The 27,285-nt window shown below is 45.8% G+C and overlaps 12 protein-coding genes across 12 annotated transcripts; 6 read left to right on the forward strand and 6 right to left on the reverse strand.

Moving 5' to 3' along the window:
* Positions 1-504: 504 nt before the first annotated feature.
* Positions 505-1,398, forward strand: EDB82DRAFT_414651 (uncharacterized protein; the record flags this gene model as incomplete). The annotated part of the gene is made up of 5 exons (XM_065607583.1): positions 505-604; positions 660-740; positions 792-898; positions 953-1,236; positions 1,290-1,398. Coding segments are annotated over 5 exons (681 nt in total), but the record flags the coding sequence as incomplete, so codon positions are not given.
* A 292-nt stretch (positions 1,399-1,690) lies between these two features.
* EDB82DRAFT_458819 (glycoside hydrolase superfamily) lies at positions 1,691-4,065 on the reverse strand (the record flags this gene model as incomplete). Its single annotated transcript, XM_025732701.2, has 2 exons — positions 1,691-3,824; positions 3,872-4,065. 2 exons carry the CDS (start codon positions 4,063-4,065, stop codon positions 1,733-1,735), a joined length of 2,286 nt encoding a protein of 761 aa, XP_025583681.2. The 3' UTR covers positions 1,691-1,732.
* Positions 4,066-6,332: 2,267 nt separating this feature from the next.
* Positions 6,333-8,866, forward strand: EDB82DRAFT_494195 (fungal-specific transcription factor domain-containing protein). The gene is made up of 7 exons (XM_065608473.1): positions 6,333-6,587; positions 6,634-6,737; positions 6,789-7,530; positions 7,580-7,975; positions 8,023-8,249; positions 8,318-8,521; positions 8,585-8,866. Exons 1-7 carry the CDS (start codon positions 6,415-6,417, stop codon positions 8,815-8,817), a joined length of 2,079 nt encoding a protein of 692 aa, XP_065464386.1. The 5' UTR covers positions 6,333-6,414; the 3' UTR covers positions 8,818-8,866.
* EDB82DRAFT_534823 (Alpha/Beta hydrolase protein) lies at positions 8,864-9,682 on the reverse strand (the record flags this gene model as incomplete). The annotated part of the gene is made up of 1 exon (XM_025732704.1): positions 8,864-9,682. The coding sequence occupies one exon, from the start codon at positions 9,680-9,682 to the stop codon at positions 8,864-8,866; it is 819 nt and encodes a 272-aa protein (XP_025583684.1).
* Positions 9,683-11,243: 1,561 nt separating this feature from the next.
* On the reverse strand, positions 11,244-12,479 carry EDB82DRAFT_565863 (uncharacterized protein). Its single transcript, XM_065609813.1, has 2 exons — positions 12,025-12,479; positions 11,244-11,969 (listed from the first exon to the last, which is right to left on the reverse strand). Exons 1-2 carry the CDS (start codon positions 12,328-12,330, stop codon positions 11,337-11,339), a joined length of 939 nt encoding a protein of 312 aa, XP_065464387.1. The 5' UTR covers positions 12,331-12,479; the 3' UTR covers positions 11,244-11,336.
* A 628-nt stretch (positions 12,480-13,107) lies between these two features.
* On the reverse strand, positions 13,108-14,427 carry EDB82DRAFT_573451 (glycosyl hydrolase; the record flags this gene model as incomplete). The annotated part of the gene is made up of 2 exons (XM_025732706.2): positions 13,108-13,245; positions 13,291-14,427. 2 exons carry the CDS (start codon positions 14,425-14,427, stop codon positions 13,147-13,149), a joined length of 1,236 nt encoding a protein of 411 aa, XP_025583686.1. The 3' UTR covers positions 13,108-13,146.
* A 1,475-nt stretch (positions 14,428-15,902) lies between these two features.
* EDB82DRAFT_553334 (uncharacterized protein) lies at positions 15,903-16,494 on the forward strand. Its single transcript, XM_025732707.2, has 2 exons — positions 15,903-16,053; positions 16,119-16,494. Exons 1-2 carry the CDS (start codon positions 15,956-15,958, stop codon positions 16,375-16,377), a joined length of 357 nt encoding a protein of 118 aa, XP_025583687.2. The 5' UTR covers positions 15,903-15,955; the 3' UTR covers positions 16,378-16,494.
* Positions 16,495-19,107: 2,613 nt separating this feature from the next.
* EDB82DRAFT_553336 (uncharacterized protein) lies at positions 19,108-20,352 on the forward strand (the record flags this gene model as incomplete). Its single annotated transcript, XM_065609606.1, has 4 exons — positions 19,108-19,213; positions 19,262-19,672; positions 19,719-19,726; positions 19,773-20,352. 4 exons carry the CDS (start codon positions 19,108-19,110, stop codon positions 20,121-20,123), a joined length of 876 nt encoding a protein of 291 aa, XP_065464388.1. The 3' UTR covers positions 20,124-20,352.
* A 691-nt stretch (positions 20,353-21,043) lies between these two features.
* EDB82DRAFT_120033 (uncharacterized protein) lies at positions 21,044-22,695 on the forward strand. The gene is made up of 2 exons (XM_025732711.2): positions 21,044-21,318; positions 21,376-22,695. The coding sequence occupies exons 1-2, from the start codon at positions 21,157-21,159 to the stop codon at positions 22,348-22,350; spliced, it is 1,137 nt and encodes a 378-aa protein (XP_025583689.1). The 5' UTR covers positions 21,044-21,156; the 3' UTR covers positions 22,351-22,695.
* EDB82DRAFT_494215 (cytochrome P450) lies at positions 22,384-24,767 on the reverse strand. The gene is made up of 5 exons (XM_025732712.2): positions 24,149-24,767; positions 23,082-24,102; positions 22,947-23,026; positions 22,722-22,888; positions 22,384-22,670 (listed from the first exon to the last, which is right to left on the reverse strand). Exons 1-5 carry the CDS (start codon positions 24,371-24,373, stop codon positions 22,505-22,507), a joined length of 1,659 nt encoding a protein of 552 aa, XP_025583690.2. The 5' UTR covers positions 24,374-24,767; the 3' UTR covers positions 22,384-22,504.
* A 620-nt stretch (positions 24,768-25,387) lies between these two features.
* Positions 25,388-26,705, forward strand: EDB82DRAFT_553354 (uncharacterized protein). The gene is made up of 3 exons (XM_065609607.1): positions 25,388-25,514; positions 25,568-25,909; positions 25,961-26,705. Exons 1-3 carry the CDS (start codon positions 25,505-25,507, stop codon positions 26,563-26,565), a joined length of 957 nt encoding a protein of 318 aa, XP_065464389.1. The 5' UTR covers positions 25,388-25,504; the 3' UTR covers positions 26,566-26,705.
* EDB82DRAFT_120108 (Cyanovirin-N) lies at positions 26,626-27,260 on the reverse strand. The gene is made up of 3 exons (XM_065607010.1): positions 26,991-27,260; positions 26,794-26,929; positions 26,626-26,735 (listed from the first exon to the last, which is right to left on the reverse strand). The coding sequence occupies exons 1-3, from the start codon at positions 27,180-27,182 to the stop codon at positions 26,686-26,688; spliced, it is 378 nt and encodes a 125-aa protein (XP_065464390.1). The 5' UTR covers positions 27,183-27,260; the 3' UTR covers positions 26,626-26,685.
* Between the last annotated feature and the right edge of the window lie 25 nt (positions 27,261-27,285).

Raw genomic sequence — 27,285 nt, forward strand, 5'->3', positions numbered from 1 at the left:
CAACCTACGTTGTTTAAAAGATCTTATTATCACGGAGTCAAACTAGGCGACGCCTACCGAATCTAAAGTCGTGGCTGGATATTGATCCAGTAACACTCTTTAACGTACTATTGATAAATCATTTACTATACGTTAGCCACTGTTAATGGATTCTAGTTAAATTAAATCCCTTATCTATTATATATATTTTTAACACTTTGTCCTTCGAGTATTGGGTACTGATGACAAATGCAAAATGAGAAGAAACAAACATGTTGATTTATCAGCTATTAATGTTAACGCTGATTACAGCTTGTTCTTCTTAATTTGCTGAATCGACACCGCATTCGGGAAGGGTTATTAATCAAGCTTGTTACTGCGTTTAACAAATCTACAAGAAAAGAAGTACATTTCATCTTTGTAAGTAAGACTTTGCTGCACACTCAAGATCATGTTTACCACTTCAAAGTCTGGAATTGACAGATATTGGATCAGACTACTGGCACTAAGCAGTTCTGAAGCCTTGCCGGGGCACCCAACGATAAGCCGCTGTTCGATAACGATCCCAATATCTACGACATCCACAAGGCACAAAGGTCTGATCATCAGGAGATGAATGATGTAAGTAAATCAGTCCAATAAGACGCACCATAAGTGTAGTTAACTTACATCATTCTGAGGCTATCAACACAAACACCACCGTTTGGAAATGGGCGAAAAGCTAGGAGTTAGAACATACCTTGTTGCTCCTTGCGTAGTTTGTACGTAAGTTGGGATCTGGCCAGTATTCACTTTATAACTAACTATCATAGACGGACGAGGCGAAGGATTCGGCAACCAAACATCAATCCAAACTTGTGACATAGTCATGGCTGCGAAAGAGACTGGTAAGGTGTTCAATGTGATGGGTATGAGGCCGGTAAGCTCTAAAGCATCGCTTTCACCAGAACCGCATCTGACGCCAAAGAACTAGCAATACCCGGTGTGCCATGTCGTTGATACTGCCCGTTTCTATATGTTGCTCATTAAAGCGATTGTCACCGACCAAGAACCGGACTGCGGCAGACATGGCACTTACTTGGTCTCGGCAGGTCACATCATATGGGACGATCTTTACACCGCTATGGCCAAAGCGCTCTCGAACCGCGGAATAATCCAAGACGATGTTGTCGAGCTAGCTGAAGATAGATCTCTTGCTAACATGGCCAACGCACTTGGCGTCATCAAGACTTCCGTCCAGGTCAAAATTTCTGAAAAGTATGCTAGTCTTCATACATCGTCAGACTGGGAATAAAAGCTTATGTTTCTAGTTCAACATTTACCCCCAAGCATGCCAAGTCAATTGGTTGGAAAGCTCAGTTTCCACCTCAACATGCTCTCGATACGGCAGATGAAGAGGTTTATGCTATCCCTGAAAACTTGCAGAATGCCAGAAAGGGTATCCACTAGCTAGGGGAAAAAAGTGAAACAGGACAGTCCGAAGACGTGCTGCAGCTTTCACTCTAGACAGTGTGCAGCGTCTATACTGCAACATGAGCTTGCGGGGGATAGGTCACAAATAGTATCAACAGATACTATTACTTTCTATACAGCATTTTAGGGTCTCATGTTTCCCACTACAAGGCACCTAGAGTATTTGTATTGTCACTGCGCTGTATTGAAAGACATCACCAATTCTCTTGTCATAGTGTAGCAATGTTTTCAAATTTTGCTTAGAAGTCTGGTACGTGCTAAGAAAGGAATACCAAAAACATTAGTCCGACCCATGATACTCTGGCCATTTGTCCAATAATGTCTTTTCTCCCGTCAACTTCACCTTGATCTTGGCTTGTGTTGGCTCATCAAGTAATAGTGTATACGTCCCAGGGTACACAACTAAATCACCATTCTTCTCCCTCCGCGCAATGTTATCCATTGTCCACTGAAGTTTGACATCCTTCGTTGCACGCGGCTTGATGTTGTGTGAGCGCGCATAAGCGGCAAGGGTCTTTAGTGGGTAAGGCTTGGGTCCAACCTTGCTCTCTATAAAGACAAGAGATACGAAATCCGACGTTGCACGGCCTGTGTTCTTTACACTCAAGTGAATTGAAGGTAAGGGACAGGTATCAGCATAAGTCGCGTCGCAACCCTTGAGGAGCTTCTGTATGTTCATCTCGATCTTGTGAGATTTGAAATTGGCTTTGAAAGTGGTGTAGTGCTTTCCAAAGCCGAATGGTAACACCGAATCAGAATACCAACGGTAAGTTCTTCCGGGACTAGACTTTGTAGGTCTCAGCTCCATCTCCAACATACCGACTTGTTCCGCATACTTGCTGGGGTATTGAGTCAGTGGGAGACGTCCGGCAGGACTTTTACGGCCTGTGATAAGATCCATGACAGCAGTTCCACCTTCTTGGCCAGGGTAGTTGACCCAGAGAATACTATTGACACCCTTATCCTTCAGCAAGGGAGTATCGTCAACTTGATCGCCCAGCTGAACCACAACTAACGGTTTGCCAAGCTTGGACAGTTTCTTGAGTAGAGTCAACTGAGTACTAGGCCAGTCAAGATCTGTACGATCCAGCTCCTCGCCGGCAGCTGACACATCAAGACCACCCAAGTACACAATGTAGTCAGACTTCTTAGCAGCTTCCAGAGCATTGGTAGTCCAGTTGTCAGGTACTGAGGTATTCTGTAAAGTTGGACCCCAAGCGACATTGGTCTTCAAACCCAACTTCTTGGCGGCATAAGCTGGGGTGCGGACATAAGGCGCTGGGCCCGAGTAGCCGCCTTGTAGTTTTGTTTCATCATCGGCCCAGAAACCGATCAAAGCTACACTCTCCTTCTGCTTTATTTTGAGAGGCAGAGTCTTATCATTCTTCAGGAGAACCGCACCACGTACAGCAGACTGCAGAGCCAGGTCCTGAGCGTGTTTGGTATTCACGTTGTCAAAGTCGAGTGAAGCCCATTCTGATTTATCACCGTCGAAAAAACCAGTGTGAACAAGTCCCTCGAAGAGACGTTGAAGAGCACGATCCATGACCTTTTCTGTCAAAAGGCCTTGCTCGTAGGAATCTAATATGTCCTTCGTAGTGGTATACTCACAGCTAGAATCCTGGCCATTCTCAAAGGCGACTTTGGCCGCTTCAGCACCAGTCTTTGTGTAGTTATGGTGCTGCCAGATATCCTGCATAGCGCCACAGTCGCTTGTGATCCAGTTATTTGTGTGGGTCCAGTTCCAGTGCTTCCTCAGTAGAGTCTCTTGGAGGTATGAGTTCGCACACGCAGGTACCCCGTTCACCGCATTATATGCACACATAATGCTTCCAACATGAGAGTCCCGAGTACACTCCTGGAAAGGACGCACATAGTACTCTGCTAAGTCCTGGGGAGTGATCTTGGCATTGAAGTTATGACGCGTTTGACCACCCCAATTCTCAAAGTCATTACCAGCATAATGCTTGCAGGTGGCAACAATACGACGCTGCTTCTTATCGCCCTCAAGACCACGAACCATAGCTCGTGCATAACGACTGACATGGAGAGCATCTTCGCCTGGTGTTTCGGAGCCACGGCCCCAGCGTGGATCTTTGAAAGGATTGACATTGGGCGTCCAGTAGTCTACGCCCCCTCCCCAACCACCGTTGTTCCAAGCACGTGCCTCTGTGCCGATAACCTCGCCAATGTCATGGATCAGGTCATCGTCAAAGGTGGAACCCATGAGAAGAGGCATCGGAAATGAAGTTGCCGAGTCGTAAGGGGGTTCATCGTTATAATCATTGCCGGGTGCACCAGCTACACCGTGGAGAGCTTCGTTCCACCAGTTGTACCTGGGTAGACCAATCCTTGGGGCACCTGTAGCATTACTGTCCAAGTCAGCAGTTGAATACCTACGAATGTCTGATTGGCTTACCTGACAAGGTTGTTGACTTTCTCACGTGGATTCAAGGCCGCGACCAAAGCTGCAGCCCTTTCGGCAGGCGAGGCCGTGGTATCGCATATTCCATTTGAACGAAGAGGTTCCTTTGTGCAGTCAGGTTGCTGATAAGGCGCAGCAGCCAATACTAGGCCATTGAGAAGCGTTAGTGCCTGGAACTTGGACAACATCATGTCGAATCTTTACAAGACCGCCGCTATCTTGATCAATTCAACTATGCACTAACACTAGGCTTTTATAGATGCTAGATTGCTGGACATCATCAACATCATCATCGTCTGTTCTTGTGGAGTCAAGTATATGTACTTTAAGCTTGTTATAGCCGAGCAAATCGCAGGAGAGAGACGCCGTGGCCCGGCCTTGCTTTGGTAAGTGATACGACGTTTGGATGCAACGATCTTCATGTCTGTGTCGCAATTGGGACTGCTGTTTTCAATAGAGTTCGGGGACATGGTAATATTTGCGGGCAGAACAATGGTTGGTGCGTTAAATAGCCTAATTCCAGTATTTGACAATAGGTTAAAGACGAATGTCTAAATTGCAGTATTAGCACATCATTATTATTGCAAATTAGAATTTTAAACTTCTAGACTATATTGAGTCTGTTTATCACTATTATTAGTTAACTAAAATATCTTTCTTTAGTGTTTTAATATAGCGCAATAGATGCTTTAATAGATGAAGATAATTCTTTAACAATTTGATCTGCACTTTGTTCAAGACTAGCACTATTCCCAGAGCTTTACATTATTTATTTAACTCTTACTACGAGGTAATCCACATCTGGCTTGGTTCTCGGGACTTTTGTGCGGCAACTACATCAGTTTCCCCGCAGAATCGGCAGATCACTCCATGCTTTATGATCGAACATTTAGCCGACTCGGTTTAATCATAATTCGCCCCGGGAATTTGGCAAATACCAAGATGAGGAATAATATTAATGAGATAAGGGCGGCCGCATGGTTGCTGACTTGTCAACCTTTACGTCACGGATGAGTTTTGTATTCTGCTATGACACTATGTTGTAAGGGGAAGCTCGTCGGCATCTTCTTGACTTCACGTTGTCTGATCGATTTACGTCTACCTTTGGGCTATCGTTTTACCATTCTTATTCCCTTTGTGATGGTCCTTACTGGCCCTGTACTATGCATCATGCAGTCAAGCAATATGTCCTTTTCTTTTGCTTTACCTTCGGGCGGGTCCCTGTCCGGCTAAATGCTTTTTGTCGTAGAGTCTACATTGTAGTTAGACTCTATACAGTGATGACAGAGGTGACCATGGTGGCGATCCTGCTGCTCAGCAAAAAATCTCATCCAACTCTGTAAATGGGTCAGTTTGACAAATTATTTCGGAATATGCAACATACCGGCCAGCGGTCACCGTCCGCCATGATCAGGTCATTGTTATTCCACAAGTATCGCCGAAAATTGGGAACAAAGACACCGGTTGAATATCCTGATGTAAGTAGCACCCGGGCCAAACTGTCGGGGTCTACCTTAACCATGTTTATCCAAAAATACAGAACGAGCTAAGAAGTCGGCGTATTAAGGACGGCTCGGGGCCCTGAGACGCAGTGCAGCCCGGCAAGTTATGAGACGGATGAACCTGTCAACCCATGCTATAATCCTGGAAGGGGTTATTAAAACCAGTAATATGGTAGAACTTCTACATTCACACAAGCGCTGAACCATGTGGCTATTGAGTAACAGTATGGCTGAACACCTGAGAGTGGTGACCTGCTGCCCTGTATCATAGCCCGTAAGGGTTGATGATTGCGAGGACCATTTTGATCGAGGCTTAGCTGCAGTCGTATACGATCAATAATCTCCGGGTGCGATGCCCTCTCTCGCACTGCAGACTTTAAATTAATACTTAACTTCATTTAGGGAAAAACTCGTGACGCCCCATAAAACGTGTCCTTGGATCTTCTCGCCGATATAGCACTTATTGTTAACGATCTTAAATGCTATGGATCTCTTATCTTCCGGAAGAAACTGTCTATTAAAATGCTTTGCGTTTATGCCTTTTTCAACAGTAAACTAGCCGGTTTATCAGCTTATCTATGCATATTTTATCTTTGATACCGCAAAGGTTTCCTAACAAGCTAAATCTCGCTGTTGATTTCGGCACTGAAGTTGTACCCACTTTCCAGTTGAGAGATTGACAAGCGCGACGGATTGATCAAATATTACATGTATCTCATCGTCGCGTAACTCGCATTGAATAATGCAAAATAACTAAGAAGATGACAATAAAACAAAAAATGGAACAAGGCTTATACAAGTGAACGTGTCAAGGAATGTGGGGTGCTAACACACCACCTCCTACATTTAAGGTTAGAGTCCATTTAAAATGAGAGCAATTCCTACTTGTGCACCACTAGTCTCGTCGGGATTAGTCATGCATTTAGGACACTTGTGATCCGTTAATTCTTGACCTTTCTTTGTGGACTGTATGAACTTCTCAAGAAACAACACCGTTAATGCGAAGGCTAAAAACATCTTCGTATCACCATTCGTATGCTTACCCAAAGAGTATTGCCGCCACGTCGGCGACGAAGGACTCAGCTGGCATGCAATCCCTGTCGTGTCCGTAAAACTGGTTGTGATGGCAACCGACCAGTCTGTACTTCGTGTAAAATGAAGGGCTTGACGTGCAGTTATCAACAGAAGATGTCAACCTTACAAGCGCCGTAAGTCTCTTCCGTGTCTAGCTCGAACCTCCTGACCTCTTGCTAGGAATCTTCAAGTGATGAACAACCAACTGCAGCACGTGGAAGAAAAGTCACAAGGGGGTCCGCGCCTAGACCAGAATACTGCCGATACTTCTCCAGTGCCTGAACGTAAGTCCATCTTGAAAAGGGCGTCACGGTTAGTCCTGAACTCAGCTATAGTACCAAATTTCGTTTCTTCGGAGCAACCCAAAATGCCTCATGCCTATCGCAAGGACGAAGAATCCTTCCATGGCCCGTCCTCGAATATTTCTTTTCTGCAGCAAACAATCCAAAGAGCAAACCCAGACGTAGTTGCAAAATCGTGTACACAGGAAAAGACTGAACAGGATCTCCTAGGGTTCGAATTAGTCAGATCACCCGACTCTACTCATCATCTAGGTCCCACCTCACCTCCAGACCACCTTGCGCCCACCCTTCTCCGTACTTTTTATGACTCCATCCATCCAGTGTTCCCCTTACTTCACTGGCCATCTTTTATTACGATGTATAACAGTCTTTGGCGACCAAACATGACTTTGGATGATTGTCATCACCAAACAAGAGATGATCTCGTCTTCCATGCAATATTTAACATGGTATTGGCCATTGGATGTCAACGCAGCAAATATGCTCTCCTACCTCGGAGAACGCAATACGCCGATTCTTTTTACAAACGATCGCATCGATTGATTTCTATCGAAACTCTGGATTTCGCCTCTTTAGAAATCGTACAACTGTTCCTTTTACGAGGCATCTATCTTCATTACACATCTTACGCCAATCGTTGCTGGAACATGGTCGGTGTTGCTCTCAGGGTGGCGCAGAGCTTGGGATTAAACTTTGAACGCGCTGAATCGTCCAAAAGTCAAGTGGAGCGGGAGATGAGACGTAGAGCCTGGCATAGCTGCATTGCTCTGGATCGGTATTTTCCGCCTCATCCATAGAATACACACGTCGTTGACTATTTCTAGGCTCTCAGCTACCACGTTCGGCCGGCCCGTTCTTTATTGCAGGCCGCATGCTATTCCCTTGCCCCAACCCATTGACGACGAATACCTATCGGAAGTCAATGAAGGCTGCCAACCAGAGAACATCCCATCCCGAATTGACTTCTTCATATATAGCATGAAGTTGTTTGAAATTCTAGACGAAACTCTGAGCAGACTCTACTCAATCGGGCACCCAGACCCAGGACAGGATCCAACAGCTATATCTTTTCAATATTTTGAGGATATCCCGAGACTATGTTCGAAACTAGACAATCTGCTCGCGGACTTGCCTGTCCATCTTGTGCTTGATGATACTATGGAAGCTGCCGACGAATCAACAAGCTGCTTCCGCCTGCAGGCCATGGTATTAAAATCAAGGTATTTCACAGCCTGATCTGCAATAAGACGTCTCTGACTTTGAAAAGGGTTATGTACATACGGCTACTACTACTACGGCCTTCACTTCTCGTCGAAGTAAGACGTCTCGTCTCAAATCAATCCCCGAACTGCCATCATAAGACCCCGTCTCTTCAGCAAATACTTCTCGGTGAAATCAGTCGCTTGTGTGTGTCGACTGCGCACGCGATCCTTGATGAGATGCATCAGAACTTGAGTAGTTCGCAGCAAAATTCACCATGGCATGCGTTGTTCTGTAATTGCCCCACAGCCCGAGACAATTCTGCCTCTAGATACAGTCAGGTGCTTACATAGTTATCACAGTTACTTTCGGTGCTGCATCAGCCCTTCTCGCAGCCAGTCTCTTACCTGATTTAGGGGTCGACCTGGATGTCGAGCCCGCCAAAACTTCGTGGGATAAGGCGCTAGAAGTTTTCTATCATTACGAGTCTAACGTCGAATCTGCCGCAAAGGGAGTAGAAGCACTGAAAAAATACCGGCAACGATTTTCCGCCTTTCTGAAAAAGGGTTAGTACGATTACACTAAATGAAGGCGTCCAGCCGAAACCGCATGTTTTAATGCATTAATAGATGGGCAAAATAGATCTGACAGGAAGCGAACTGTCAGTCCCAGTATCTCCGATAATGCTCCAATTGAGGCAGCTGTCGACCAGAACTGGCTGGAAGGATTGTCGGAGGATTTTAACGTGTTTTTCACATCCGACTCCCTTGAGGAAAGTTGGCTTAGCTCGCAGAGTCTTGATTGGAGCATGGATGAATGTACTGCAGATCAGACGTGGCAATTTGGTGATCTGGGGTTTTAGGTCTATAATGACTGTTTGTAATCTAAAAATAATGCATATCGTCTTTCTATTCCCTGAGCAGTTCCGCTATCTTCATCACAAACATATCTGGGACGGTCATGTAGCCCACGTGACCGCCAGGAATGCTCAGAACCTCCTTGCCCAACCTCATAGCAATAGCCTTGATTGGTCCTGCACCTGGACCGTCACTGCTTTCATCTCCAGCGGTAAGAATCAACTTTTCCTTTGACCTGTCGAGCCCTTCAATGTCGACTGACGCACTAGTATACTGCCTCAGCTCAAATTCGAACCAAAAGAGACAATTGGCGCGGATCTCGTCTCCGCGCTTTGTGTTCATGCAATGACTCATCATCTTCGCATCGGGGCCTTCAGACAAGCCAGAGGTAAAAGCTTCCATGGCTGCCTCAGGACCCTGAACTCTGTATGTGCTGTAGATGTGATCGATAAGTCCGCTTGCCTGCAGTTCAAACTCTTTGGCCAGGGCAACAAAGGCTGGCGGCTCGTGGGAGATGAGCTTGACCACACAATCAGGGTGGGTGGCCAGGAGCTGTTGTGCAACGACAGCGCCTGATGACGTTCCGAAAACAATAGCCGTGCCATCACGGGAGACGTGGGCTATTAGACGCTGTGCATCGTCAGCGTCGGTTTGCAGCCGGTTTTCGAAATCTTGTTTGCCAACAAGATAGCTCTGTGAGTATCCACGGCGATCCCAGCAGACGACAGTAAAGCTGGCGGCGAGAGATTTGGCAACAGTGTGGAAAATACTCCCACGGCCATCGGCTCCGGGGATGAAGACAAGAACGGGCCCAGAGGTGCCGAACGTTTCGTAATGGAGGATAGCACCAGGAACGGTAAGCTCAGGCATGTTGCTCTTTGGGTATAAAAATGAAAACGAAAAGAATAGTTATATTGTTTTATTCAATGAAAACATTAATAACTCCTGACGCTGGCTTACTGTCCTAGTATATTTAAATAGTATTTATCATCTATGTATAAGAGCTTTTTCTTATCTCCAGGTGGAGTAATCGGGGAGATAAGTAATAGTTTTGATTGGTTAGATAACTGATCCTAGATGAACTCTCGGGGAGATAACTAACGGTTTTAATTGGCTATACTACTGTGTGATAAGATATCAATACTAAACTCTTGATCGGTATATTAATTACTAGATGTAGTAGACCAGGATGGAACCCCAGTGGTCACTGTGTACTCAGCCCATTGATAAATACTTAATAAAACCACTGGTCTTTGGTGATGCAGCTTTTCCCATTTACTGCAATCTCTTGGTCTGTGCGTTTGTTTTTGTATTTTTGAGGCTGTTCTTGCAAGCTCTGTAGAAAGTAAAAGCCGCGCCACTGCCTTCAACTTTGAATGAGGACTTGTAGGCAGGAGAACAGCAACGATTCAGATAGTCAGTTATAGACAAAAGTGATTGAGCTTCGCCGCTTATCCAGGCTCTTGACTAAGTGTTTATTGTCTCTTGTCCACTTACTCAACCTCACCATCAACTCATTTGGAGACTTTATCTCAACTATAGGCGACGATAATTTGTGTTAATAAAGCTGAGATTTACAAGCCCACTAACGAATTAAAAAAGACGTGCGTGGTAATTTCCACCGAGTCATGCAAAGGGGCTGAAAAAAACAACTGCCGTAATGAGGCTCAACAATTGGATAAGCAGGTGGGTCGCCAAAGGAACAGAGACGAAGAAGACTAGACGAAAATACTGGTGCGCGTTGATCATGTTTGGTCGCGCCATTGTCACGAATTAAGCTCGTTGCTATCAGTGAAGTTTTGGATGGAAAACAGAAGGAATCGATATCATTGATGGCAGAGTTCGTTCTTGGAGTGAGTATTGCCAAGAATATATTGTTCAATGGCTTTTCTAGTTTGCAATGACCCATGCATGGACAGAATCGCGTCGCAGTGTACGAAGGCGGGGATGGCCGACGATCTTAGTGTTCCCCGAGCTTCCCCAGACCATTTCTCCATGGAGTCGAACACCCCTCATCGGTGTTTTTCCTAGTGCTGTCTGACTCGACCCGGGCGAAACATCTGAGAGGGTGGATCTCAACCGGGTTAATTTGCCGTGAGTGACACTTAATCCCTTGTGACGTGTTTGACGAGTCAAGCAAGACGTCGCATTGATCGTGGAGGAACGACACACTGTCGTGGAAGATGAGCTGGGGTTACATGGCCAGTGGTTAGTAGAAACGTTAACCTCTTAAGTCTTCGGGTATCAAAATAAGTAGCCTAAGACCTATGGTCTAAGGTGCACAAATTGACCTACTAATTTCGTCTCTTATGCGTTTAACGACCAACTTTTCCAATACCTTGGTGGAGGCCATGAAAATTTGCTGTTATCAAGAACGTGTTCAATGATACAGGCAGGTCAGAAAGAAACCTAAGCAAACCACAAAAGATACCAAGTCTCTCATTCAGGCTACTTGACTACCGCGTCGAATTAGATTAGATGTTGTTATTGTTTTGGTCAATCATTGTCTGATATGCCAATACCACTATTCATATTTACTTTGCTTCAGAGATGGTGCAGCAACTGCTCCGCGACAATGCCATTCCACAGTCTGAATATTCCCCTCAAGGCTATCCGTAATGTACAGCGTCTTGTGCTCAGGGCCCCCAAAGCAGCAATTTGTAAGATTAATTCCTTTTGATCCACTGACGATCCGTGCTTTGGGTATACCATCCTTGTCAACCACAAAAACTGATCCAAGACTTGGATGACAGATGAAAAGGTTACCCTCTTCATCCAAAGCGAGTCCATCAGGACCAGCGTTGCCAAATGATTGGAAGAACACGCCAGCTTTGGAAGTTGTTCCGTCTAGGTGCAGTGGCAATCGCCAGACTTGGTTTGCTCTTGTCATGGCCACGTAGAGAAAGCGTTCGTCGCGAGACAGAACGAGTCCGTTGGGTGATGGGCCATTGTCAAGAAGTGTATCTAGCTTTCCATCGGGTGACATGCGGTAGACTCGTCCTGTCGGATCAGTCATCCCGGTTTGCCCTTGATCTGTGAAGTAAAGATTCCCTTTTGAGTCAGCGATGAGATCATTTGGACCCTTGAATCGTTCTAGGTTCTTTCTTTTCAACTTCGGTCCTATCTTCCCTGTCTCAGGGTCGAATGAAAGAATCCCCTGTGAATCTAGTCAGTTTGGTCACTCGATTCCATAGTATGATGGATAACCATGCCTGTTTATAGTCTGCCACTAACAAATCTCCATCCGCGGTCCCGACAAGGCCATTTGGCTCACCATCCCAAGTACAAGCAACTGAAACTTGCTTCTCCTTATCAATCCTCAGGATGCGGCCGTAGGGTATATCTACAACGTAGAGATTTCCAACAGTGTCAAAGCCAGGTCCTTCGAGGAAAATGTGTTGAAAGGAGCCAGTAAACCCCCCGCGCCATTCTGACTCTTGGTCAATGCAACGCTTATCGTCGGGAATACGAAGCCAAACGTCTGCTTTAATCACTGGCGGTGGTGGATAGAAATTCATTCTGACCTTAGGTAATGATGATAAAATGTAATCTCAAGAAAATACAGTAGGCTTTGCAGAGTTAATAAGGAGGAAGTGATATTAATTAGTATTTACGTAACTCTCTCTGCATGTTAATAATGCGGTGCTTGTGTGTAATACGGAAGAATTCCGATGGCTTTTACATGGTGAAAAAGAGGACATTACCCAATTGTATTCCTCCCGATACCGGCTATATAGTCCTTGGTTCGCCGTAAGGAGTGGCCAACCAACACGCACAGTATACCCCACTTTACATACCCTACTGTTCTCTTTTCATTTTATCATATCATCTCGAAGCTGCAGAGAGAGAGAGTAATTAAGTCAGTATCTGACTTCCAAGATTATAAGCGACAGCTATATTCTCAATTCCCGGGTGGCTTGGCTGATTTAGACGACGGCTATTTATCTATTGGTCGTATACCGTATTAACACATGAATTTCGATATGGTTTTAGAGCATCATGAGCTCAGCAGCATAGAGTGCGGCAATAAGGAGTTGTTTTGCTGACTGAGCAAGCAGCCCGCTTTCTCTATCCTCTTAGAGCTTCAGAAGGTCTTCAGAGGTTTCCACAGGCGCTACCGAATTTGGCGAGTTAACATACTGACACAGTACTACGTGGTAGAGCTGATCAGCCTCACAGTGATAAACGAGAGTCGGCTTACCAATTGAGTTACATCTCTAGGCAGTAATAGTAATACCTAACTAAGGCTTAGATAATTGTTATAGCGTTTACACTTTTTGACGATCCTATCTATGTACTTTTCTTCCCTAGACAGATCTTTGCTATTGAGTTACTCAAGCCTTCCCTTGATACAGCTCATACTCATAGCTGGAAAACAGAAACGGGGCTACTCCCTTGAGGTCGTTCTCAAACAGCGGCATACTGGCGTAGTACTAAAATATGTCAGCTTGATCAGAAACGATTTGCGAAGAACTAACCTCAAAAGTGCCATTAGAACTTAAGCTGCCAGTTTGAACCGTCCACTCCCAAGCCAATGCCCCATCATGCAGGCGAGGCTGAGCAAACGTGGAAGTCATCAAGTTGTACCCAGTCAACGCAGACTGGAGATACTTGTCGCCCTGAATGTATCCCTTGCGAATGGCTTTAAATAAGCCGTTGACGAACATGGCTGTACCAGAACTCTCAATGTAGTTTCCGGACTTACCCTCCAAACCAGGATCCATGACGAGCCACCAACCCTTGGTGGTCTTGTCTTGAGATGCTACAAGAGCATCAGCCAAAGTGCGTAGGTACTTCAACAAGCGCTTTCGGCCCTCGTGTTTCTCAGGGAAATAGTCAAGAACATCTGTCAGAGCCATTATATACCACCCAACACCGCGACTCCAGACATGAGGTGCAGCTCCGGTTTCAGGATCTGCCCAGACTTGTGTTTTACTGGCGTCAAAACCATGAACTGGCAGTCCTTTGGTATGCTCGCTAGACCTCGTTGCAGCATCGATGAGATCGAATTGTAAAGCAATGTCGTCCCAGGCTGTTGTGTTATCAGGCTCAAATTCATAGGTCCAGCGGGCGTAGAAGACATCCAGCATGTAGAAACCATCCAACCACATCTGATCAATGTATGCAGGGAAACGATGATAGAAACCTCCATCAGGCGTGCGGCCTGTGCGATCAATCTGTTTCCGCATGTTTGTCGCAGCTTTTTTGTAAATCTCTTCCCCCGTGACGTTGTAAATGTCAAGGAAAGTATGGCCAATGCGGATGTCATCGATGGAATTGCTGTTATTGTACATAAGGACAGTGCCATCGTGTTCAGGGTAAAGGAGAATGTCGGCCCCGCGTTTGACATAGTTGAAATACTTCTTATCTCTGGTTCTCTCATAAGCCAGAAGGATGCCCGAGTAAAAGGCAGAGACTGTATAAGCAAGCGTAGGCTCGACTCCGTGCTGGATTTGAGAGTCGGCCATCCAAGTGAGATATCGCGGCTTGCCCTTGAACTGAGTATGCTTGATCTTTTCGTTGGGTTGGAAGGTGAACCATCCTTGTGGAAGTGTTGTCCCAGCAGCGAGAGCTGTGCTGGCAAAAGCGCCCAGCGCGAATAATGTGGCCTTCATAGTGCCGGCTTATGGTAGAAGAATTGCTCTGGGAAGCAAGTTGAGCTGATTATCGTTTAGAGATACGAGGTTTAAGTAGTTCCTTGAGGTGATGCAAATTTGAGAATTATCATTACATCGGTCAATTATCATATCCAGCGAGATTTTGGCTTTTCCGAATCTTCACTCAAACCACGGAGATCTGCCTTATCTGTTCGAGGAATAATTAATTCCAAGGTTCGGGATAGAAGATCGCCGCTTCAATAGTCAATTACGGGATCTAAGGAAGTGGGGTAGATTTAAGCTTAATCTAAAATGCAGAGGTCTATAGAAACACGCGATATTTGTGGTGGAAAATTTATCTTCAATGCTACGCTGAACGTGCATCCTGGGACTATCATTCGGAAAAGCAACAACGGAAAACCTGCAGTTTTTACATCTTCAGGTGGAGACATGTAAAATGACTGGATTATTTTGTCACTTGAATGAACATAATTCCGTTGTCTAAAACCCTGCGGAATGCCGGGCTTCCCAAGAACTAATTTCCCATCAGGCTCCATTGGGAGCAGACCATATAAGTAGAGCCTTCTCTCCGATTACAGTCTATAGCCTCACTTGCAAGGGGCATCGACTAGAGTCCGCTTTGGTTCAATGGCACAAATCTCGGCAATAACTCATCTTCATATCCTGCCTCTGTATAACCAAGACCATTCTCCCTTGCTAGTCAATGCTGAGATGTTTGTTTCTGCCTTAGCCTCGTTCATGGGAGGAAGCATTTGCCACGACGTCAATGCCTAAAGGATCGCCCTATCTGGGCAATGTTCCAGTTCATAGGATAACACGTAGCTTCCTGAGTGTCTAGTCTCTGGTCCAATGTGGTAGCTTGAGCGTTTGCGCGTTTGCGAAGGTAAGATGCGGCTGTTGTTATTTGTCTTGGCATTTATATCACGAGTCATCTAAGGAAGATTTCACGCCCGCGATACCTATCAATGAGCGGAAAGTAACCAATTAGTGACCCTCCTTATGCTATCCATGCATTTACCCTCAAACCCAAGTCCGAGCAGGATTGTGTCCCTCGCTGCCAGAGCGGGCCGATATACACTAAAATAACCTTATGTGGTTAGTAATACCAGACCGCATTAGGCGGTCAAGGAGAGGATATGGGGCAGTGCATTCTACCAGGTCACAATATCTTGACTCTCTCTTGAGCCTAATAGGTTTGTTCTACTTTAAATTGCTACTCTGTATAACGAAGGAGTTATAAAGTTGATCCTTCTCATATAACCCTTGTTATTCATAAGCACTAACGTTTATTCGAATTATCATGAATGCCGATCTCACTTCGCTTCCCAGCTCTTGCCTGAAAATATTACGTAGCTAGTTAGACTTGGAGTTTTTATTAGAGTCTCGAAATATAGTTATATAGTCTCAGTTTGTCCCTTTTTAACTTTATTCTCAACACTCTTGTATACAGCATTCTTCTATCCATTCTACCGCATACTTCGAAACATAGACATCTGATTGAGCCAGTCTCCTCGCAACCATCATCATGCAGTTCAACTTTATCCTTAGTACTGTCCTTTCTCTGACAGCTGCGACAACCGTCAATGCCGCCCGCAAGGCTAATGAATTCAGCAGTGGTAACTGGTAAGAGGCTTGGATGACTTTCTAAGCAACCCCTTTGTTTTACTAATCATTTTTTCTTGTATCAGTGCCCAAGGAACGGCGTCTTATGAGCACCATGGCAACCACAATGTCCATGTCACGATGGACGATACTAGCAACTCTGTTTACTTAGGTGATGGTCCGTGGTACTACTACAGCGGCAAGAGCAAGAATGGCGGTGTTTGTACCGGCGATCTCATTGGTAGCTGGCAAAACGATGCCAAGCATCCTTGTGTCAACTTGAACTGGCGATCTGAAGGAGATTCTCGCCGTATCAAGTGTGTCCGATGGAACAACGCGGATTAGGTACGAGATGCAGTGTGATGCATGAAGGCATCGTCAAGTCAATTGACCGGGTAAATTAGTTACCCGATCCGTAGTTTACTCAGATCTGTGCCTTAGAGGCAGAGCCGATGACGAGGCAAAATACACACTCATGCACCATAACATAACAGATCTAGACCCTAGTCGTGATCCGTCATCATAGTGACAAGTATTTCCTAGGCCGGCAAGGAACTTGGTGTCAGACATAGAACTTATTAGCTGTTAGAGCTGAGAGTCCTCGGCACTTTTAAATCTATCACCTTCGGTCGAGGACCTGTCAGTAGATCTGTATGTAAATAGAACTTGGTGTGCTGGCCTCCTATATTTCCACCAGCTACATTATAAACTTCGATGCCAATGTTGTCAAGATCAAGTATGCGCCAACCCTAAACAGGTGCCTCTTACTCCGCCATCAGATACCGTGAGTGTTCTATCTAATCCCTTTTCAGAATGCAATCATGTGAAGAATTCTGTTAGTTCATGGTGTTCTTAGTAGTCGGGATCTAACACGAGAAGCCCACTTCAGTCGCTGCCTAGATCACTTATAGTACTATCATCGTCAACCCAAGACACTATTTCCCGAACCCAGAGATTTCTTGGTACTACAGAAGAAGCGAGGAGTAGGTTCGATATATGTTTTTTGTTATCGAGGCTTCATCAACACCTTGTAGGTGTAATAATACAGGACTAGGCAAATTAAGCCGTAAAAAATACCGGACGCCCACAGGATCGCAGATCTTCATTCAAACAAAGTCCAGTGCCATAAAACCAATATAAACCAAAGAAGGAAACGGCACGGTAGAAAACAAAAGACACAGATGGACGCCAGTGTGAGAATAGCCAAGAGATAACGCCGTGGAGTCTAGGGCCCAATCACCTTCATCTCTAGGCCACGTTGACGTCAATAATACCTGCAGTTAAGGCTTCTATGTCTGAGCAGCTGCCGACTTGCATCACAGTCCAGGGTAGCTAATAGATCTCTACCGAAGACCGTCAAGGCATTCTGTCAATCTTGCTAGCGAACCTACAATCCATAGATCCTACCAGCAAAGGTAAACCTAGAAGACGATTAAAAATAAGAATACTTAACCTACTTCTCAATCAGGACAAATGCATTAGGATATAACCAGCAAATAGTACAAGAAGACGTGTAAAATAATAGAATTGTTGTCACTTCCATGAACAAAATTCCGTTCTCTAAAGCTATGCGGAATGCCTTCTAGAAAGGTGTGATTTCTGGAACATGTTTGAAGATATCTCCATCTTCTTGTCTGATGTCACATCTGTGCGCAGCCTCAAGTTTCCTTGGCAGTGCGGCACATGTCATATTGAAGCCTCGGTCATGCCGTGAGCCAATCGCGGGCTGCGATTTAGAGCGACAAGGGGGTTCAGCGTTACAGCCTTCAAACAACATTATGCGCTATGACTTTGGGCTAAACCGGATATAACAAAGTCAACGAGTATCAACGCAAATACAAACATCTTGCTTCGAGTAACTTAGTTGCCCGTTCTAAGTTGCGATTGCTCGATTGTTTATTTTTTGAGTTATGAAACGAGGTCTTCGTTGAATGTTTCAGCGCTTCAGTAGCCCCGTTGTAATGGACGTAGTATTGATCGGTAACCGCCGAAGCAGTACCAGGGCCTTCGGCAACATCCTCATCCGAGCACTAAATTTAGTTTTCATCGTATCGATAACCTATCAATTAATATTGCGGGAATAGAAAATTATTCTAAACACTCGGCCACAGACAGTAAACTCCCAACTTGCCCAGTGGAAACCAATCAATCACGGACATAGAAAAGAAACCCAGTTCAAATTGGCTTATGAAAATTCTTTTATTAATTAACACTAGTTCATTAATCGGCCAAGTCCAAGATAGCTGTGAGCTGGGATGTTCTTTCTCGATTTTGTTGAAATGCTACAGCAAAGATCGACTTCGTAGTGGCTGCGTCCTGCTTACCATCGCGACCTTTGTTTCAGGAGTAAACATACTCTTCGATAAAATGATCAGCATAAAGAATCTACATGTTGACCAACTGAATCTCTGCCGCCCAGGTGAAACATCTCAGCCACCTCAGTTTTTCAGACAAGCATCAAGATAACTCAGCCACCTCCATTCTGACGAGCCAATCGCAACACAAAGATAAACTAACAAATTTTAGAACTGTCAGATTTTATGTGTTTCGGATCGTCATTTTGACCTGGCCCTGGTGCGGTTGTAGATCCCAGGGGGTCTTAGCGGGCGAAACGCGAAACACCACGCAGAAAGTCGAAACTGGGGGTAATGCAAGCTATGAGAGACTTCAAACTCCAAGACTTTTCAAAAGATCGAAAAAGGAAGACCTTGAGTGGAAACGGGGTCGTAGAGTCGTAACACGCAGAAACAAGAACCTGAAGCTGAAGTTTGTGCGTCGAGAGACATGATTCCAAGAGTGGTGATGGCCAAGAGTTTGAGAGCTTATATGACGAATTTACTATTGCAGACATCTCAAAGAAATTTGTATAAGAGTCTCACTCTCGTCAACCTGAAAACCTTTTCATCAAACAACAACAACTCTCAACTTCACTCCTCAACCTACTTCAGTATTTTTCTCCAGCCCTGGTGGCTCATTCAATTCACAAGATCTTTTAATCTTTCAATTTCTCTCTACGATACCCAATTCTTCCGATTCAAACTCTACATCACAAGATCAACTCACAAAATCAACAAAATGCACTTCTACGCTCTCATTCCTGCCTTTATCACCGCCGTCTCCGCTCATGGAGTGGTTGTCTCAGTCGAGGGAGCCAATGGAGTCTCCATGCCTGGTCTCAGCAGTAAGTTTACTTCCAGATTATAGCACGAGTTCACTGACATTTGGATAGTCGCCGATGGAACTCCTCGTGATTGTTCCAGCAACGGATGTGGTTCCCAAGCTGATACAGCAATCATTCGTGATCGCGAGCTCGGAACTGATCGAGCCAGCGCCCTGGGCAGGACTCAGGGTAACGGGCCTGTAGATGCCTCCGTGATGATCGCCAACTTCCTTGGAGCTAGTGGTAGCAACAATGTCCCCACTAACAACGGCTCCGACGCCGGTGTCGGTGTCGAGGATGATCTTTCTGGTCTCAACCGAGGCCGTAACAACAACAAGCAAAGGCGCCAGCAGAAGCGCCAGCTAGGCAACCTTCTCGGTGGACTGTTCGGAGGTGGCGGTCGAGGTGGAAACGGCGACAAGGCGGATTTGCCTGATGAGTCCAGCGTCGCTGCGACTGCTGGAGAGGGAGCAACATCGGGTCTTCCTACCTGCTCGGAGAATGGTGAAATCACAATGACGTACAGACAGGCAAGTTCCATCTCCAAGAGTCTCGAGAAACCTGGCTAACCTCCTCCTAGATTAACCAGGATGGCGCTGGCCCAATGACAGCGGACATTGATGCCACATCTGGTGGCACTGACCCTGCTGCATTTCAGTCTGCTGAAGTCACTCAAGACGTTCCCGGTGTTGGTTTCGGAGGACTGTCACTTGCCACAAACACAGACTTCCCTCTCACTGTCAAGATGCCCCAGGGTATGACCTGCGAGGGATCTGTAGGAGGAGCTGACAATGTGTGCATTGTTCGTGTGCGAAACAGTGCTGCTGCTGGACCCTTTGGTGGTTCTGGTGCCTTTACCCAGTCCGCATCCGCTCGCAAGCGCGCTATTGCTTTCCGCCTCAAGAAGCGCATGCAAATTGTTCGCAACTAGAGGCATGCAAGGCATTTGAGAACAGATAGGCTTGGGGTTAGTTAGCTTGTCTTTCTAGATAGATCAATCACTACTTGCTAGATCCTTTTGGACCAGTATTCGTGCGCGTTTAGCTGTGAATGTTGACAAACAATACAACCCGATAGTAACATCGTGGGCTACTCGGATAGAACGATGACATTCGGTGTTCTGAGTTACAGGACAAGACAAGGGCTCAGGTTCTTTTGATATGACATTTGCTAGTTCTTTTTTCAATCTCTCGGCATGCCATCATTGAGTTCGCCATGATTGGCGGCCTTCTTTCACACCTTCTCATTATGGCAAGATCGGCGGTGATCACTCCGCATCTTCAATCTGACCTGCCCAGATAAGATACAACCCTGAGCCAAGTTTATTACCCCTCTCTTGGAACTTTTAAAAGAATTGTAAGCGTGAGATTAAGCTTAAATCTTCGGACTGCCGGTTATGAGGCACTCTCAGAAACGAATTATGTTCTTCTAGACGTTTTTGTTATCCGTGGTTGCAACAGCCGACTGATTGAGTTTGAAACAATATGTGCATTCTCTTCCTCGTACATTGGTTTAAACCACATTTCGGAGATTCTATGGCTCAGGCGCGGGGACATTGTAGATGCCCAGCCTTCCTTATATTTGTGTTTGCTTCCCCCTGCATCTGCATTATCCGTGATGATCAAGACCTTATTCTTGCCCCGGCTTGGGTTACATCCCACCGTGTACTGTAGCTTCCCAACGTGGAGTAGGCTCAAGTACCAAGCGACTTGGCGCTGTGCAAACCGGATGAAATGATTCTCAACTGGCCATAACATCAAATCCGTAAGAGCGGTCTAACCGACCACCTCTTGCATGCAGCAGATATCCCAGGGTGTGGTAAGAACTAAACGGTTGGTAAGCCAATCTAACCCTGCGAACGGTCTCACAACTATATAAGGCGATTGTCCCGCGGATGTATTCTTTCCTTTGACTTCAACTGCTAGGCTTTCTCAAATCTTTATTCATACTTCTCAGTTGACACCATGCGTTACTCGGTCCCTCTTATGGCGGCTCTCGCCGCATCAGTTACGGCTACTGCGCCAGCTGAGGCAGTGGTAAAGCGGGCTGGGAAGCTCTTTACCCTCGAGACTGCCCCAGGTGAGACAGTCGAGGTCACCGAGGATGAGAAGTTCCAGATGATTGATGTATGATTCCTAATAGCAATGATTCTATGCGTGAAAGACTTACTCACAATGACACAGGACCATATTCACTTTTTTGATATCACTGAATGGAAGGATCATAACCCGGCAGTCGCCCGTCTTGCTGCCGTGACACCATCATACCCTGAAAAGCTTTCACATCAATCCAATGTCGGAAACATCGTCAAGAAGATCAGCACAAAGACCATGGAGAAGCAATTGAAGAAGTTTTCTTCATTCCATAACCGTTACTTCAACTCTGCATACGGTGTTGAAGCTGCTCAATGGCTACACAAGGAAGTCCAGAAGGTCATCAAGAAGAGCAAGCATCCTCTGGCCTCTGTCCGTCTCATCCAACATCAGGCGTGGTCGCAGCCCTCAATCGTGGTCTCAATTCCCGGAAAGGTTCGTCTGAAAACCGTCATCACTGGATCTCACCTTGACTCCGTCATTTCTGACGATCGTGGTGCTGGACGTGCCCCTGGAGCCGATGACAATGGCTCTGCATCAATCATGCTTCTCAACCTTTTGAGTGCCTTTCTTGAGGACCCCCGTATTGCAAAGGGAGATCATCTTAACACTGTCGAGTTCCACTGGTACTCTGCTGAGGAGACAGGCCTTCTTGGATCCCAGGATATCTTCAACAGCTACTCGCGCCTAGGCATTCAAGTTGAGGCTATGCTGAACCAAGACATGGTCGGCTACAAGGGTCGTGACGGAGTTGAGCGTTTCGGCCTTGTCACCGATTTCACAAACCCTAGCCAGAACGACTTTCTCAAGCTTCTCATTGATGAGTATGCTGATATCTCATACGAGGAGTCTACTTGCGGTTACGCCTGCTCCGACCACGCTTCAGCGCACCGAAATGGCTTCCCCTCGTCTTTCCTTTTTGAGACTCCATTCGGAAACCACAATCCCTACATCCACACCCCTAACGATACAATTGCTCACGTTGACTTTGACCATGTCATGGAGCATGCTAAGGTCACTGCTGGCTTTGTATACGAATTGGCTCACCGCGACTTTACTGCATAAGAGTTTTCACAGTCGAAGAATAGCTCAGACTTGAGCTAAAAGACAGCTTGAATAAAATAACACAATTCCCAAACTCGATGTTCAATCATTCTACAAATATTTGACTTGCTCGTATCCAATCCTCATCAAACCATACGTAGCTATCCCGTATTGCCTACTTGCTTTCTCGGACAGCTTCAGTCAGCTTGACTTGGAGATTACTCTTTTCCCAAAGAAGATAAATGTTTTGATCCCCCCAGTTCCTACTCTCAGGCATGATCTCAACATCAAACTTCCAAAGTAATCGAGTAAGCAAAAGGCGCATTTCAACATAGGCCAAACTGGAATTTCATGTTAGCGACTGCACTTCACTAGATAAAAGTCATGCTCACTTTTTGCCAATGCAATCTCGGGGTCCCATAGAGAATGGCTGGAGGACAGCCCTAGAGTCGTTGGCGTACAGAGGATCATCTAACCAACGCTCTGGTACGAATTCCTGAGGGTTTTTGAAATTGGTTGATGAGCTGTAAGCGGGCAATTGAGGCACAGATACTCCAGTCTAAGTGTGGTGTTAGAGACTTTTCAACTTGATTCAATCGATTCTCAAAACTACTCACATTTTCAGGCATCCAATAACCCTCCACAAATTCGCCTCCTCTTGGGGTGACTCGCGCAAGCGCACCAGGTACAGGAGGATCTAGAGGCATATCGTTAGCTATGTGCCTGGAAGGGATACACCCAGGTTGACATACACATTCTAAGGCCCTCGGAGAGCACTGCCAGCAAATACTTCTGTTGATCCACTCGGGTAGCTGTGATTTCATCTTCTGTAGAGAAAGAAGAGCGAATTTCATCGACCAATTTGTCGTACTTCTCGGGATTGGTCAAAAGCTGATATGTGACACCGCTGAGCAACGTTGCTGTGGTTTCGCTTCCGGCGACAATAAGAAGAGAAGCGTTCTCAATGATTTCGGGCCTAGACATACCCCTCTCATCGTTGTAACGAAGAATGTATGACATAAAATCCTGACTATTCGTATCCTTAACATCAAGACGAGCGCCAGCTGCATGTTCAGTGAACTCAAAATGTTCTTTTGCGGCCTTCATCAAGTGCGCTGGGGTGAAGGTCGCCATCCAGTTCCGAAGGCCAAGACGGATCGCGGCTTGGCTGTAGGCAATGGCTTTGATGCTGCCGAAAATTTTGCTAACCCAGGGGTGGTACTTTCCGGTTTCAAGACACCCGAATGGCTGGCCTAGAGCGAGATGGCCGATCAGATCGAAGGTAGCAAAGTTGTACCAAGCTACCATATCGACGGCCTCCCCTTCTCTCGCTTTCTGGGTAAGCCTCTCGACGAAAAGATCCACGTAGCGCTTCAGAAGGTCTTCTTGACCGCGGAGAGCCTTGTGGGAAAACGCATGGGAAAGAAGCTTCCGCTGGCGCTTGTGGTCTTCGTGTTTTGAAACGATAAGATTTTGAGCAGGACGGTTCTGTCGGTAAATCCGCAGATCTTTGTCAAATTCCTTTGCCCCACCGGTCTTGTGACCGTAGATTGTCTTGTAAGCATCGGCAGTAATAAAAGACACATCGGTAGGAGTATATCGAACCACAGGGCCGTATTGGTCATGCAGCTCCTTCAAACGATATACCCATCGGCCTCGAGTTAGGTAATAGAGATACGGAAGCTGAGTGATGGCATATAGCTTTGGCCCAGGAACTTTGGAGAGTGGATGGAAGAATACACCGTAAATAGCGCGAACTAGTACGTAGAAACCCTGAGGCCATTAGTGACAACGCCGACAAAAACAAACTCGTACTTACCAGTCCTGTAGCGAGTAATGCTAGCCCACCAATGAGACCGATGCCAGTCGCTAAATCGGTGTGAAGAATTGCCATGACGGCGACTAAAACACAATAGAAAACAATGGGAGATAACTTGCTAGTGTGACTGCAATGGGAGCGTCTGTGACTGATTTGATCTAGTATTTGAGAGGCGGGATATCGAGTTTTTAAGGCATTGACAACATCCCTAAAGGGCAGCTCCATCTTGACGATGCACGGCCATATTTAGAGGCGATCTCCATCATAATGCAACGATGAGCCACTCACTCACTTACGCTGCGTATATCTCCACGCAATACAATGTACGGGGACTCGGAGAACTACCAAGCGACAAGTCGTATCCTATAGCCGATCATCAATGACTGACTCAAACCTGTGTTATCCACTGTATACATGCTCAATGGGGGCATTGGGTTGTATTCAGAATAACATCATGCAATTTGCCGCGGAGTTTCCGTCTCGTCCACCACTGAAACGCACAGTTAGTGCGTCATAATGACACGAGTATAGTCCATGGGTCCGCGGGGTTTTGAATGAGAAGACAAAGTGGATAACGATTCAGTTGATCTGCATTGGAAATGTCTGAATGAATCTTGACTCGACTGTGCATTGACCAAGTCAAAAGTGACACCCCTGTTAGAATCCGGCAATTTCGCATCCTGATCCCCCTGCTTAGCCCGAGACTAGTGCAAATTGCCGGAGCCAAGGCCAAAGAAAACAAACTCCAGGGTAAAGGAGAAAAATTAACCCGTAAAGCAAATGTTTTTTTGTTTAGAATGTGTTTTAGTAATGTGAGTTATACTGAATACTTGTCTTGACTAATTAGCAGACAATGGTTAAAAACGGCATCTCGACTGATTGCTGACAGTAGTATTGGCAACAATAAAGCTGTAACCCTATGTGATGCAATTCATTGGGTGCATTGTGAGATAGCGTTGTGGAATTTAATAGCGTAGTAAACACCCGATTAGTTGATAAACAGATAACGTTAAAGATCTGACATGACACAAGTGTATGAATAGCTTAGGATCCACCGCGTTCCCCTATTCCATCAGTTTCCACGGTTCGATAGGTTGCGATTTTCCCACCGATAAGAAGATTTGAGTTCTAACACGCTTAACAATTGAAAGTCAATGACGTGTTTGATCCAGATGGACCCATCAATCCAGGCGTCATCAAGATCTTTCGCCTAAGAACTTGTAAAGTTTCACGTCGATATGTTTATTTAAATCTCTCGATGTGCCTTCCTACCTCGTCCCATGGTTAGAATTCGCATGACTACCGTTCTTCACCCATAAAAAACGGCACGTGATTAATTGAATTGCTAACATTAACATGGCTACCCGTACGTTTTTACAGAGGCGACTCTACACGAAGTTACTAATTCAAGTTCCCTAGACCACGCTGCAAACGAGGAGCTGAAGGCCAGCTCACTGTTCGATGTATCCCACGTCACAGCAGTTGTCACGGGAGGCGCCACAGGCATTGGCTTAATGATCACACAGGCCTTAGTATCCAATGGAGCCAAGGTCTACATCACTGGTCGTCGCACAGAAGTACTTGAACAAACCCAGAAGGTTTATAGCACGGGCCCTGGAAGCATTCATGTCCTTCCTGGTGATGTCAGCTTAAAAGACGAAGCTATCCGACTGGCGAAGGAGGTCGGAGACAAGGAACCCAATGGTATACAATTACTTGTCAATAATGCAGGCATTGCGCGGGATGATGAAACGAAGTTCTGTAAGTTGAATCCTCCAGATGTGTGAGAATCATACTCACTATTCAACGCAGCGTCAGTAGGCGAGCCTGACATGTCTGACGCTCAGGCTGTTTCGGACCATTTCCTGCGAACAAAGCCTGAGCAATGGGCCGAAACTTTGCAGACAAATGTCGCTGGGCCATACTATATGTCTGTTGCATTCCTACCTTTGCTTGCAAAGGGGCGAAATGCGACACCTGGTTACACGTCCCAGATTGTCAATGTTTCATCCATCTCAGGAGCTATGAAGGGATCTAGCATGGGCCAACCAATCTATGCCACATCCAAAGCCGCTTTGACCCATCTCAGTCGTATGCTGGCGACTTTGTGCAAGGATGTCAAGGTCCGTGTCAATGTCATTGCACCAGGACTGTTCCCTAGTGAAATGACTACTGGGGAATCCGACGAAGGCAATAAGAGTAAGATTGAGAAAAAGATGTCTAACCCGGCTGGAAGACCGGGCAATGACACTGATATGGCTGCCACGATCCTCTTCCTTGTTGGAAAGGGTGGTCTGTTTTACAATGGCCAGATTGTATACCCCGATGGAGGTAAGCTTATCCATGAAACTACAGCGTATAATATACTAAGGAATATCACAGGTAATACACTAGTGCAGCCGGCTGTTGCTAACTAGGGGACGTGATAAACGATAAACCGATTTTAGTATCTGCTTTAACGAATAACAAACTTGAATCCAATACACTGTGGTGGACCCCGATATAAGAAGGAGGTTATAGACACACAAGGATTATCTTCAACATGTGAGAACACCGTTATCGTTGTGGACATACTCATGCGCAACTGCTATTTCTGGATACTGAATTAGTCTCTTATAATCCGGTATTGTGTTGGTGAGACGTACCAATGCAAACAGTTTCTTCCTCGCTCTGGCCTTCACATGCGCACCCGAGCCAGTACACGTTGTACCCGAACCACGGATCGGGCGCTTTAAACATACGGCAGTTTTTACAGCTGTCGCTGTAGTTCCTCTTCTCCCACTAAGTAATTTGAGTTAGCCCAACCGATGCATTGTGAAGAAGTAGCATAAGAATAGCTTACTGTTAGTTCCTCATCGTTGTATCCAAAGCACCTGTTAAGGTCCAGCCCGGTTGGGAGGTAGGCCGAGTTGTCCCGGGGTAGGCAACGTGCTGAAAGGACGTTTGTCTCGGAATCAAATTCAATGTCTATGCAGGTATTGCTGAACGCAATGGCACTGCCAAGCATAGAACCCAGTACAAAAATCTTGTTCATGATTCTGATTTGATCAAAAACACAGTTTGGAGTCTTTTGAAATTTTTTAGGTGGGGGTCTGGCCTGTCTTTAAGCCGGAATAGAGTCCCTGATTTTCAGACAG

The sequence above is a fragment of the Fusarium venenatum genome (genome assembly GCF_020744135.1).
Source record: "Fusarium venenatum strain MPI-CAGE-CH-0201 chromosome Unknown EDB82scaffold_2, whole genome shotgun sequence".
NCBI lineage: Eukaryota > Fungi > Ascomycota > Sordariomycetes > Hypocreales > Nectriaceae > Fusarium > Fusarium venenatum.

Bases quoted from the DNA above. Each gene is read 5' to 3' on its own strand.
- EDB82DRAFT_494195 (XM_065608473.1), top strand. From the start codon at position 6,415: ATGCTTACCCAAAGAGTATTGCCGCCACGTCGGCGACGAAGGACTCAG. The intron at 6,738-6,788 runs GTAAGTCCATCT...ACTCAGCTATAG, and splicing joins TACTTCTCCAGTGCCTGAAC to TACCAAATTTCGTTTCTTCG. The intron at 7,531-7,579 runs GTATTTTCCGCC...GACTATTTCTAG, and splicing joins AGCTGCATTGCTCTGGATCG to GCTCTCAGCTACCACGTTCG.
- EDB82DRAFT_565863 (XM_065609813.1), bottom strand. From the start codon at position 12,330: ATGAATTTCTATCCACCACCGCCAGTGATTAAAGCAGACGTTTGGCTT. The intron at 11,970-12,024 runs GCATGGTTATCC...CTAGATTCACAG, and splicing joins TAGTGGCAGACTATAAACAG to GGGATTCTTTCATTCGACCC.
- EDB82DRAFT_553334 (XM_025732707.2), top strand. From the start codon at position 15,956: ATGCAGTTCAACTTTATCCTTAGTACTGTCCTTTCTCTGACAGCTGCG. The intron at 16,054-16,118 runs GTAAGAGGCTTG...TTCTTGTATCAG, and splicing joins GAATTCAGCAGTGGTAACTG to TGCCCAAGGAACGGCGTCTT.
- EDB82DRAFT_120033 (XM_025732711.2), top strand. From the start codon at position 21,157: ATGCGTTACTCGGTCCCTCTTATGGCGGCTCTCGCCGCATCAGTTACG. The intron at 21,319-21,375 runs GTATGATTCCTA...ACAATGACACAG, and splicing joins AGAAGTTCCAGATGATTGAT to GACCATATTCACTTTTTTGA.
- EDB82DRAFT_494215 (XM_025732712.2), bottom strand. From the start codon at position 24,373: ATGGAGCTGCCCTTTAGGGATGTTGTCAATGCCTTAAAAACTCGATAT. The intron at 24,103-24,148 runs GTAAGTACGAGT...TAATGGCCTCAG, and splicing joins CATTACTCGCTACAGGACTG to GGTTTCTACGTACTAGTTCG. The intron at 22,671-22,721 runs GTGAGCATGACT...ATGAAATTCCAG, and splicing joins CGAGATTGCATTGGCAAAAA to TTTGGCCTATGTTGAAATGC.
- EDB82DRAFT_553354 (XM_065609607.1), top strand. The intron at 25,910-25,960 runs GTAAGTTGAATC...TATTCAACGCAG, and splicing joins GGATGATGAAACGAAGTTCT to CGTCAGTAGGCGAGCCTGAC.
- EDB82DRAFT_120108 (XM_065607010.1), bottom strand. From the start codon at position 27,182: ATGAACAAGATTTTTGTACTGGGTTCTATGCTTGGCAGTGCCATTGCG. The intron at 26,930-26,990 runs GTAAGCTATTCT...CAAATTACTTAG, and splicing joins ACAACGATGAGGAACTAACA to TGGGAGAAGAGGAACTACAG. The intron at 26,736-26,793 runs GTACGTCTCACC...ATCCAGAAATAG, and splicing joins GGAAGAAACTGTTTGCATTG to CAGTTGCGCATGAGTATGTC.